This window comes from Aquarana catesbeiana, linkage group LG01 (assembly GCF_042186555.1).
Source record: "Aquarana catesbeiana isolate 2022-GZ linkage group LG01, ASM4218655v1, whole genome shotgun sequence".
In the NCBI taxonomy this organism is placed as follows: Eukaryota; Metazoa; Chordata; class Amphibia; order Anura; family Ranidae; genus Aquarana; species Aquarana catesbeiana.
In genome coordinates, this window is record NC_133324.1 from 792,607,355 (window position 1) to 792,619,469 (window position 12,115).

Sequence of the window (12,115 nt, forward strand, 5' to 3'; positions counted from 1 at the left end):
GTCTGTCTCTCTCTCTCTCTCTCTCTCTCTCTCTCTCTCTTTCTCTCTCTGTCTCTGTCTCTCTCTGTCTCTGTCTCTCTCTGACTCTCTCTCTCTCTCTCTGTCTCTCTCTCTCTCTCTCTGTCTCTCTCTCTGTCTCTGTCTCTGTCTCTGTCTCTCTCTCTCTCTCTCTCTCTCATTCTCTCTCTCTCTCTCATTCTCTCTCTCTCTCTCTCTCTCTCTCTCTCTCATTCTCTCTCTCTCTCTCATTCTCTCTCTCTCTCTCATTCTCTCTCTCTCTCTCATTCTCTCTCTCTCTCTCATTCTCTCTCTCTCTTTCTCTCTCTCATTGTTTAGACTACTTATTGGCATTATTATGCGCTAGAGCCATGTGGGCAATTTTTGATCTGCTTTGACGAATTTTATGAATTTTAGTTCAGGTGGTTAACCTGTTTTATAAAGGGTGAGGCCAACCAGACCATTTGTACTCCTCTGTACTCAGATGCCATTGTTCACATCTGATCATTTAAAAGACTGGGGCAACAAAACAATACTACGTCTGACATGACGGATTTGGGGTTTTGTACTTCTGGAGGACAGAAACACTGGGGGTTATTTACTAAAACTGAAGAGGTTAAAATCTGGTGCAACTGTGCATTGAAACCAATTGGCCTCCAGCTTTCATTGTCAAAGCTTAATGGAACAAGCTGAAGTTAGAAGCTGATTGGCTACCATGCACAGCTGTACCAGATGCTGAGTGCACCAGTTTTAGTAAATCTCCCCCACTATGTAGGCAGTTAAACAAAAGTAAACTTTATTTTCTAGTCATGTGTTTTACTTTATTTTATTTTATTTATTTTTTTAGGAGGCTTTGAGGAAGGATCTTAGATTTTACAATGAAGGGGCACGTCCCCTTTAACGTTGTTTGTAATTTAGCTTCTGTTTTGTTAGTTTGGAAGATTTGCAGAAGTTTTTGACTTTTGTATTTTTCCAGTGACATTCTCTTGTGTTTCTCTTTCAGCCTCTCTGCCAGCACACTGTCGGTTTCATCAGGCAGCAGCCTTGGCTCTTTAGCATCCAGTCGAGGGTCCTTAAACACCTCTAGCCGAGGCTCTCTGAATTCTCTGAGCTCTACAGACCTCTATTATAACCAGGGTGACCTTGCGGCAGACTTGGACTATCAGTATAAGCTGGACTTCATGCTGCAGGAGAAGAACAGTTACATTCCATCTGGGCCAATTACTACAATTCATGAAAATGAGGTTGTTCACTGCCATGGCAGCTCCGACTATAGCAATGTAACCACTGCTCAAGAAGACCCACAAGAATCCAAACCTCCCAAGTCTGTGACCTCCTTGTCTTCCCTGTCATCACTTTCGTCCCTGTCCCCACCAGGCTCTCCCCCTGTACTGGAAGGTGCATTCTCCTTGCCTACTCAGGACTCTCTTGGTACAGATTTTGAAAGTTGTGAGCTCCCTGGGATATTATCTGAAATGAGCATCTGTGAAAATCAGCATTTGTTGGACTCTATTACAGAGCCATCTCAACCTCTCTTTGATCAAAAGAGTATAAGGCATCAGGAGAATGCTGTATTCCATGAAGAAAGTAGAGGTAAGTCCTTCCTTAATTCTGTGTGCAAGGAGGAGCTACATTTTAGCTATCAGGGTAATGTGCTAGCTTGTCCTTTATACAGTTGTTAACACAACATCGTGTATCTTGAGCCAAACTTTTTTTTTTTGACTAGTAATATTTTAATGTTTGAATCTATCTTTGATTTTTATTGCTGTAAACTGTGAGATTCTCCCTCTGTATTTGACATCTGACTCAACTCTATTCTAAACTTAAAGTGGATGTAAACCCCACTCATGAAATCTGACCTGGGCACATACTGTATATCTGTAGTGTTTACTTATCTCTCTCCAAAGCCCTAAGTCCCGTGTCTTTCTGCTGCTCCGTTCCTCTGTTACCAACATGACCAACACAGGGGGTAAAAGCAGCTGGTAATTTGTATCGGGGAGGGAACTTAGAGCTAAATGAGCAGAGAGCTTGTCTATTTACAGCACAGCTATGCAAGTTTCTTTGTTCCTCTGCCTATGTGGATTGGGGGTGTGTGCCTTTCCTCCAATCAGCTCACAAACAGTGTATGCCCAGACTCCACACCCACTGCTGAAACAGGGAGAAAGATTTGTAACATGATGTGCTCTTTCTAAAGAATATATAAAGCTGAGAGCAGCAGATGTACATGTAAAACTTATGTAGGGAGATTTGTTTCATCTCTGTTTATCATCTGAGGCTGTTCACTTCACTGAGTATATGTGAGGGTTTACATCCACTTTGAGAAAGAGAAAAAAATAAACACCCCCTTATCTGTTATACCTGAAATCAAACCTTAGGTGCAGCATAGTCACACTTTACATTGTCCAGCTCTCCACTGCATGAGCATTATTTATTTATATTTGGATGCCTGTGTTCCATCGTGACTACAAGCTCTGTCGAGTTGAATAGGATTGACAGGTTGGCCTCTCTTACAGTTTCAAGAGACTTTTGCTTTAGTTGATGGAGAGATAATTTTTCTGTATTGTTTCTCATCCTGTTGCCACCCCGGATCATGAGATTTTTGTGACCAGCATACATGTATGTCTTACGGTAAAAACTGAAACTAAAAATAGACTTTTGCATTTATTCCTTTCCCATCTATAGATCTGCTTTGAAGAGTTTTGTTACACGTGTTTTAAAAACATGTCATTATAAATGCTATGGAGCCTGAATCGTCAGACATTTGTGTTTAGCAGAATGTCCACTTTGTGTTTTCTAATGTTTTCCCCCCATGGCTCTGTAGTGGACTTTTTCCAGTGCCCCGAAGTGCTGTGCAGTTTGAACTTGAATGCTGCTTTCCCTGTGGATTCTAAGATCACATAGGTCTGTCATTTAAATGTGCCCATCTAATGATCCAATTAAAGTGGATATAGCTGAGGATATGTGGTGTTATGCAAATACAAACAAAAGCGAACCTGGCTACTGATGGCTGTTAGTGTTTCGTGCCTGCTAAGCAGCAGTTTTCAAAACCGGTATCACTTTGAGACAAAAAACGTAGCGTGATTTCTCATTGAATAGACCCCCTACTGCATGGAAACAGTGTGAATTTAATACTTCAGCTTATTTGGGGTAATTTGTGTCTCTACAAAAAAAAGGATGTAGCAATGCAGTTATTTGCTGTGCTGCTCTGCCATCTTGTGGTCAATATGTTTATTGACATTAGCGCAAGCTGTTACGTTCAGTTTCAGCTTCCTATACAGAGAAATGTATATATCTCTTCTCTAGTAAAATTTACAGCATGCATGAATAGCTTATTAATGTATAAACTGTATTCATCGAAGAGTTAGAGATAGACAGCTGCTGTGATGCTATGTGTAATGATACCTGCTGTTTTAGCCTCTTAGAATCTGGAGGTTGTTGCATTTGGTAGGAAGCTAGTTCTGGTGGTGGTGGTTACACAGCGGTGGAATTAGAGTGAGGTTTCACAGCACCAGACTATCTGGGATTTTATGAACTTTAGTGGACTTTATATTAATTTAAAGAAAAGGATATGAGCACTTTTGGTGATATATGCACAATAGCAAGTTATTGTAAATTCTATTTATTGCCACTTTGTTTTTTTACATATGAATTAAGAATTGGTTGCACTGGAGCAATTTTTAGGTGCGGTATGTGATGATTCATAATTTTTTATATGAATTTGATGCACATTTAATTGTGCTTGAGCACTTTTTGGTATATATATATATATATATATATATATATATATATATATATATATATATATATATATATATATATAATATTATTATTATACATGGCAGCACTTGGGTTGCTGGTTTGAATCCCAACCAGGACAATACCTACCTGGTGTTTGCATGTTCACCTTGTGCCTGCGTGGTTTTCCTCCAGGTGCTCCAGTTTCCCCCCAGATAAAGATAGATTGTAAGCTCCTTGAGGGCAGGGGCTGATGTGAATGTGCAATATATATGTGAATCACTGTGTAAATTGACAGCGCTATATAAGCACCTGTAAAAAAAAATATTTGTATATACATATATCGGGCAAAAAACCTCTGAAGGTATGCTGTGCTATTTGGCACCAAGCCATCAGTAGCAGATTCTTTAAATCCTGTAAGTTGCAAGGTGGGACCTCCATAGATTGGGCTTGTTTCTCCAGCATATCCCACAGATGCACAATTGGGTTGAGTTCTGGAGAATTTGGAGGCTAAATCAACACCTCAAACGTGTTGTGTTTCTTAAAAGATTCTTGAATTTATCAGACCAGGCCACGTTCTTCCATTGCTCTGTGGTCCAGTTCTGGTGCTCACATGCCCATTGTAGGTGCTTTTAGCTGTGGACACTGGTCAGCATGGACAACCTGACCAGTCTGTGACTACGCAGCCCCATACATAACAAACTGTGATGCACAGTGTTTTCTGACACCTTTCTATCAGAACCAGCATTAGGTATTTCAGCAATTTGAGCTACAGCAGCTCTCCTATTGGATTGTACTACATGGGCCAGCCTTTGCTTCCCATGTGCATTAATGAGCCTTGGCTGCCCATGACCCCGTTGCCGGTTCACCAGTCTTCCTTGGATTACTTTTGATGGGTCCTGACCCCTTCAGACTGGGAACATTAACTTCAGGATCAACATGTTCCCTTGCTGCCTAATATATCTGACCCACTTTCAGATACCATTGAAATGAGATCATCAGTGTTATTCACTTTACCTGTCAGTGGTCATAATGTTATGGCTGATTAGTGTACAGTATCTCACAAAAGTGAGTACACCCCTCACATTTTTGTAAATATTTTATTATATCTTTTCACGTGACAACACTGAAGACATTACACTTTACTACAATGTAAGGTAGTGAGTATACAGCTTGTATAACAGTATAAATTTGCTGTCCCCTCAAAATAACTCAACACACAGGCATTAATGTCTAAACTGCTGGCAACAAAAGTGAGTACACCCCTAGATGAAAATGTCCAAATTGGGCCCAATTAGCCATTTTCAGTCCCCGGTGTCATGTGACTTGTTAGTGTTACAATGTCTCAGGTGTGAATGGGGAGCAGGTGTGTTAAATTTGGTGTTATCGCTCTCATTCTCTCATACTGGTCATTGGAAATTCAACATGGCACCTCATGGCAAAGAACTCTCTGAGGATCTGAAAAAAAAGAATTGTTGCTCTACATAAAGATGGCCTAGGCTATAAGAAGATTTCCAAGACCCTAAAACTGAGCTACAGCACGGTGGCTAAGACCTTACAGCAGTTTAACAGGACAGGTTCCACTCAGAACAGGCCTTACCATGGTCGACCATAGAAGTTGAGTGCACATGCTCAGCATCCTATCCAGAGGATGTCTTTGGGAAATAGGCATATGAGTGCTGCTAGGATTGCTGCAGAGGTTGAAGGGGTGGGGGTCAGCCTGTCAGTGCTCAGACCATACGCCGCACACTGCATCAAATTGGCCTGCATGACTTTTGTCCCAGAAGGAAGCCTCTTCAAAAAAATGATGCACAAAAAAGCCAGCAAACAGTTTGCTGAAGACAAGCAGACTAAGGACATGGATTACTGTAACCGTGTCTTGTGGTCTGATGAGACCAAGATAAACTTATTTGGTTCAGAGGGTGTCAAGCGTGTGTGGTGGCAACCAGGTGAGGAGTACAAAGAAAAGTGTGTCTTGCCTACAGTCAAGCATGGTGGTGGGAGTGTCATGGTCTGGGGCTGCATGAGTGCTGCCGGCACTGAGGGGCTACAGTTCATTGAGGAAACCAAGAATCCCAACATGTACTGTGACATACTGAAGCAGAGCATGATCCCCTCCCTTCGGAGACTGGGCCGCAGGGCAGTATTCCAACACGACAATGACCCCAAAACACACCTCTTAGGCGACCACTGCTTTGCTAAAGAAGCTGAGGGTAAAGGTGATGGACTGGCCAAGCATGTCTGCAGACCTAAACCCTATTGAGCATCTGTGGGGCATCCTCAAATGGAAGTTGGAGGAGCGGAAGGTCCCTAAAATTCACCAGCTCCGTGATGTCATCATGGAGGAGTGGAAGAGGACTCCAGTGGCAACCTGTGAAGCTCTGGTGAACTCCATGCCCAAGAGGGTTAAGGCAGTGCTGGAAAATAATGGTGGTCACACAAAATATTGACACTTTGGACCCAATTTGGACATTTTCACTTTAGGGGTGTACTCACTTTTTTTGCAAACAATTTAGACATTAATGGCTGTGTGTTGAGTTATTTTGAGGGGACAGCCAATTTACATTGTTATACAAGCTGTACACTCACTACTTTACATTGTAGCAAAGTGTCATTTCTTCAGTGTTGTTACCTGAAAAGATAGAATAAAATATTTAGAAAAATGTGAGGTGTAACTCACTTTTGTGAGATACTGTATGTGTCATTCATGTACATGGTTTCTGCTCAAAAGAAGAATTGGTGTTCAAACAAAGTGACCGAGTGGCCAGCTCAGCCTAAGCATCAGTCGTCCTTAAAACAGAAACCATGTGACTGTGGAAGACCTGTAAAACCTGGGGGGGGGGGGGTGTATTTGGTGTCCATAGTAACCATTCGGATGGTTGGGGTGCTAACCTGCAACTACAGAAATATCAGCAGAAATCTGGGCAGCTGCTGTGGCTAAAGCAGAGCCTTTTATCCAGTCTTTGATGTATGCAGTTGATTTATGAGCGTTATGTTTAGATTACCTTGTGGCAGGTCTCATCAAGTTTGCCAACATTATATGATCGTTTGAAACTAGGCTAATGAATCTGACATTTTCATCCACACCAGAACCAGAAATAGCTAAATTCCCACTTATAACATGCTTATCACATTGGAGAATATATATTTTTACATTTAAAAAATATTTCTGTTTAATAAATAACATTAGCATAAAAATTTACTTGAATAGTGCTGGCATGTTCTATCCTACCTTAGGGGAACATTGAACTGTAAACAGTTCCCGTCTCTGAAAAGCTTGCCACACTGGTTATAGGCTGATTGTACAATCTATTACATTTGGATTGAACTGTATAAAAAAATTGTGTGTGGGCTCACCTAAGATCCAATCAAAAGTTGTATCAGGTTTGTAATGAAACCATATTTGGATTGGTTGGAACATTTTGCAGTAAAACTAAGCAGATTAATAAAGTAGGCCACATCATTTACAATCTGTACTTTCAAATAAATCCAAAATCGGAAGTGAGGGGATCCCAGGGTGTCACCAGTACTAGTGTCCCCATTTGGGAGAATATCCCCAAGGGGGGGCACAGACAGCAATAAAAATGCAGAGGTGTTATAATCCCTCCTCACTTTATCCAAAACAGGAAAAAAGTTTTGCCTTTACTCTTGGTTCACACCTATGCATGTTGCGATTTGATGCATTTTTCTGGCATGCTTTACGTTCTTGAACACACATTTTGATGCCATTTTTATGCGTTTTTTTGTTTTTTGTTTTGTTTTTTTTTTTCAATAGAAAAGTATTGAGTGCAAAATTTGATGCTACCTTGATGCAACTTTGCACTCTCTAGATTTGAAGGGGTTTATTTGCAATTAATAGAATGCGACTTGCCATACGACTTTGTGTTCAATGTCACATGTTAGGGCTAGGGTTAGGGTTAGCATTAAAGGTTAGTGTTAATGGTAAATATTACGTTTAGGGTTAAAGCTTAGTGCTAAATGTTAGGGTTAGAGTGCTAATCCTAACATTTAACGCTCACCCTAGCCCTTATCTATAACCCTTAAACCCTAAGATGTGACTTTGGACACATAAAGTCACATTACAAGTCACAGCTTATTGATTGCAATAGAATCTTATTGATTGCAATGTGACTTAAAGTCGCAGCAACTTTGAAAAGGTTCCTACATGACTTGATGCTGCAAAGTCGCACTCCAAAGTCACGCTCAATACTTTCCTACTGGCAAAAAGAGTTCTAAACGCATCATAAATGCAACATTTGCATTTTTAGTGCAGTTCCATTGAAGAATCTGCAAACTGCTGTGGGGGAAAAAAAAAGTCCCTGACCCTTTCCAAAAAACGCAGCGGCTGAAAATGCATAGCTATGAACTTGTCCCATAGGAAACCATGTTAAATGGACTGTAGTGCGTTTCTGCAAAGCGCACTAAAAAACGCATAGGTGTGAATCAAGGGTTAGTTGCATGTTAACATTCCAGGAAATCGGGAACAATCAGCAGCTACATCCTACCTATATCTACATTCAGTTGTTTCCCATCCAGTTTTTTCATCTGTTCCATTTCCTGCAAACAAAACCTGTACTAAAGACTAATGCCCTTCATACCTATTTCCAGCCTTTGTGGGAAAGCTCCTTGATATACAGTCTATACATGGGTTAAATGTTCTAAAAGTGCACCCTTCCTTTCTATAGTATGTTCTGAGCAGGGAGCCTTTACAAGGTGAATGTGAATCCTCCTTCCCTGCCATTAATCAAGACTCAACACAAGCTCCTGCTGGCACAATGCGAGTCACAATGACTGTGAAGTCCTTCCAGAGTCACTGTCTGTCATTGCCAGAGTTTCAGGACGACTGCGTCTATTCCTGCGGGTAATCAATAAATCATGTCACCACCTTCACCCCTTCACATGAGGTTATATAAAAAGGCTTCTTTATCATTAAAAGGGAGAAAAATCAGCATTCTCCTGTAACACCTTAAAGAAAGACATTTGACAATCAAATGCAGGGAACTTTAAACATCTTAACAAGATGTAAGGGTTGTGCTCAGAAGGGAGCACAGTGCATTTCAACATACTTTCCTCAGTTGTGGATGAAAGCCCCTTATGGAACTTCACAATGTGCCTTTAAATGAAGACTTTTGGCACACTGCAGGAGACTCGCCTATGAATATGGGTTACGGATGAAAAGTTGAGAGGTGGGACGCATGGTGGAATGCGGTTATCGGGATAATAAAGGGGGCTTTTGACAAGTAGAGATGTAACCAATGGGGAGGTTTCTTTTGAACATTTACCTTTTCAAACAAAATCATATTTCTTTATTGATATAAAGTGAAGTAAAGGGGAAGTTGCTGAATTCCCAAAACACATCAAACATAATAATACACAAAATAGAGTTTTCTTAAACTAAGTATGCTAAAAAAAAATGGAAAAAAAATGTAGGTAATCGCTGTACTTACTCTATAAAATTTGTCAAATGAATACTCTTTTCTTTTAAAAGTTGGGCATTTTTGCTAACTGGGATTTTTAGATCAATGCATTTGATCTTGTTATGATTTCCAATCTATATAAAGACTGATAGTTTATTTTATTTATTACAGGTACTTGTATAGTGCCGTCAATTTACGCAGCGCTTCACATATATTGTACATTCACATCAGTCCCTGCTCTCACAGAGCTTACAATCTAAGGTCCCCAACTCACATTCATACATACACATACTAGAGCCAATTTAGACAGGAGCCAATTACCCTACCAGCATGTCTTTGACATGTGGGAGGAAACCGGCAGACCCAGAGGAAACCCTGACAGACAAAGGAAGAACATGCAGACTCCAGACAGGTAGTGCTGTGGTTGGGATTTGAACCAACAACCCTAGTGCTGCTAGGCAGAAGTGCTAACCACCTAGCCACAGTGCTGACAATTGGCCATAGCTGGTTTCTGTTGCAGTATAGCCTCTTGTATAGAGTTTAGAGGGCATCCAGATGTACAGGTATGGTCAGACTATTCTTGAGGCAAAATAATCAGATACTGTCTTCATAAACACAAATTCTCAGAAGCCAAGTATTTTTGTCTATGCTTATAGAGATGATAGAGGAGGATGGTGCAAACATGATACAGGTAGTCATGGTGTTTAATAATAATAGTATTAATATATGTTCCAGTCTTCAACCTAAATAAATGTTCTTTTCTACTAAAATGAATAATATAATTGGGCAATCAAAGTATGTGCCCTATAAATGCAGTGTGAATTTTAAGGCTTGGCAGAGTAGAGCATTCTTTAAGAAGTATGGGGTTGGGGAAAAAAAAAGCGTTTATACTTACCTAGGTGGATGCAGCATCAATCAGATGCTGCAGATGTCCACTGCTGGCTTTGCAGTGAGAACTGAATGATCAAACACCCCTGATTGCTCAGTTTTCCCTCCATTGTAAGCAGAGAGAGCTGGAGACTGTCATTTACCGTCTCTCTGCTCTGCCCTGCTCCTCCAGTGCTCATTGGAGAGCTGGGCTGGGAAGGAGGTGGGAGTAGCTGGCTCAGTCTCTCAGAAGCTCCCTGAGAGGCCGAGCCAGCTACTAGTCCAGGCATCTGGGTGGATCCCGACTGTAATGTCAGCATCGATCCCATGCCTGGGGAACTTCAGCCAACAGCGGACTTTAGCCCTTTGTCAGCTGAAAGCCTGTCACAGGAGTGCAAAACTAACTGCACTCCTGTGATCCATAGGGGACGTAGGGCCAACATAGCTTTGGCTCTACTTATCCTTTAAAACTGAAGATATTCATATGCCATCTATTCCATTATAAGCCCACTTAATAATGGGTTATTTCTTCATTTAAGTAGCTATGCAAATCATTATGTGCCTCCACAACTACTGTTTTTTCTAAATACAGACACAGACTAATTTTACAGAGCCATTTTTTTCTAGAATGTATAACTGTTTTTTAGGTTTTTTGGCCATCATCCATATAGTGTATAGAAACCATAACTTCTATGGAATAATACTTGTGAATCAATTAGAAAGTATAACCAAGAGGTGACAATTTATCCTCTATTTTATGAAGAAAGATCTTAATTACTTGTTTTTAACATTGTGTTTCCTTTTATGTAATGCTTTAGATATAAGTTTCCAAACAAAGACAGCAAGTGGCATTCAGGAAGAGAAGGGAGCCTGTGTTTCTGCGGCCGTGTCTGATGAGTCTGTGGCTGGTGACAGCGGTGTATATGAGGCATGTGCAAAACCGTAAGTATAAAAAACCTTAGAGAGAGAAGAGGGTTTTTTTTTTCTTGTTGCATTTTTTTTTTTTTTTTTAAGTGTGCCTGTGAGGACATAAGGGAGCTGCTGTTGCTGATGTGTTTTTAAAGGTTCAGGCTTCAGGGCTGTCATCCAATCCTAACTTCATTACTGAGCAATTCACTAACATGGAACAAGCATGCAGTTTGGAACTTCAGACCTTTAATCATTTGTAGCCTCAGAACCCACACATTTTTTAAGTCATCCCAATCCTAACAGGTTTCCATTAAATGTGAAGTTTAGCTAAAAAATATTTTTTTCCCCCTACAGCTTTAGTGACCTAGCTTGCGTATAGGGATGAGCCTGATGTTACGTTCGACTCGAACATCGGGTGTTTGCTCGTTTGCCAAATCCCGAGCATTATGGGGCATTCGCGGCAAATTTGAGTGCCGCGTAACGCCCCATAATGCACTGCGAGATCGCAGTGCATTGATGTCTGATGATTGGCCAAAGCATGCACCTGACCTGCATTCTTTGGCCAATCACAGCACGCTGCTGTGAGAGCCATGATTAGCCAAAGGCAGGGTGCCTTTAGCCAATCATGGTTCAGGGGGCTACGTCCACGCCCCACACTATATAGGGCTGCTTACACGGTGGCTGTATATAGTATTTATGAATTGGAGAAGTTAGTTAGTGGCGTGCAGGCAGTTTAGAGTGTATGTGTATATATATATATATATATATATATATATATATATATATATATATATATATATATATATATATATATTATATAATATATATATATACACACAGTGTTGTCAGCGTAGTATATGTGTATGTTAGAGCTACACGATTCTGGCTAAAATGAGAATCACGATTTTTTTGCTTACAAGATAGATCATGATTCTCGCGGCGTAACATCATCTTTCACATTAAAACAAAAAAAATTGGGCTAACTTTACGTTTTGTTTTTATTCATTGAAGTGTATTTTTTCGCAAAAAATTGCTTTGAAAGACCACTGGGCAAATACAGTGTGACATAAAACAGCAAAATAGCAAAAAATATTGATTTTAACTTAAGAAACAGGTGTCAGAAAAAGATTTAGACTGTAAGTGGTTAAACTTCCTGCATTTACACATTGTTTAAAGACTTGGCAGACTGC

The 12,115-nt window shown here is 40.4% G+C and overlaps 1 protein-coding gene across 1 annotated transcript in view; it reads left to right on the forward strand.

The window, feature by feature from the left end:
- Positions 1-12,115, forward strand: part of WWC2 (WW and C2 domain containing 2) — a 203,050-nt gene that overhangs the window by 107,886 nt on the left and 83,049 nt on the right. Inside the window, exons 10-11 of the mRNA XM_073606900.1 lie at positions 1,001-1,590; positions 10,835-10,958. Of these exons, the coding sequence (XP_073463001.1) occupies positions 1,001-1,590; positions 10,835-10,958 (714 nt within the window). The remainder of the gene's footprint in view (positions 1-1,000; positions 1,591-10,834; positions 10,959-12,115) is intronic.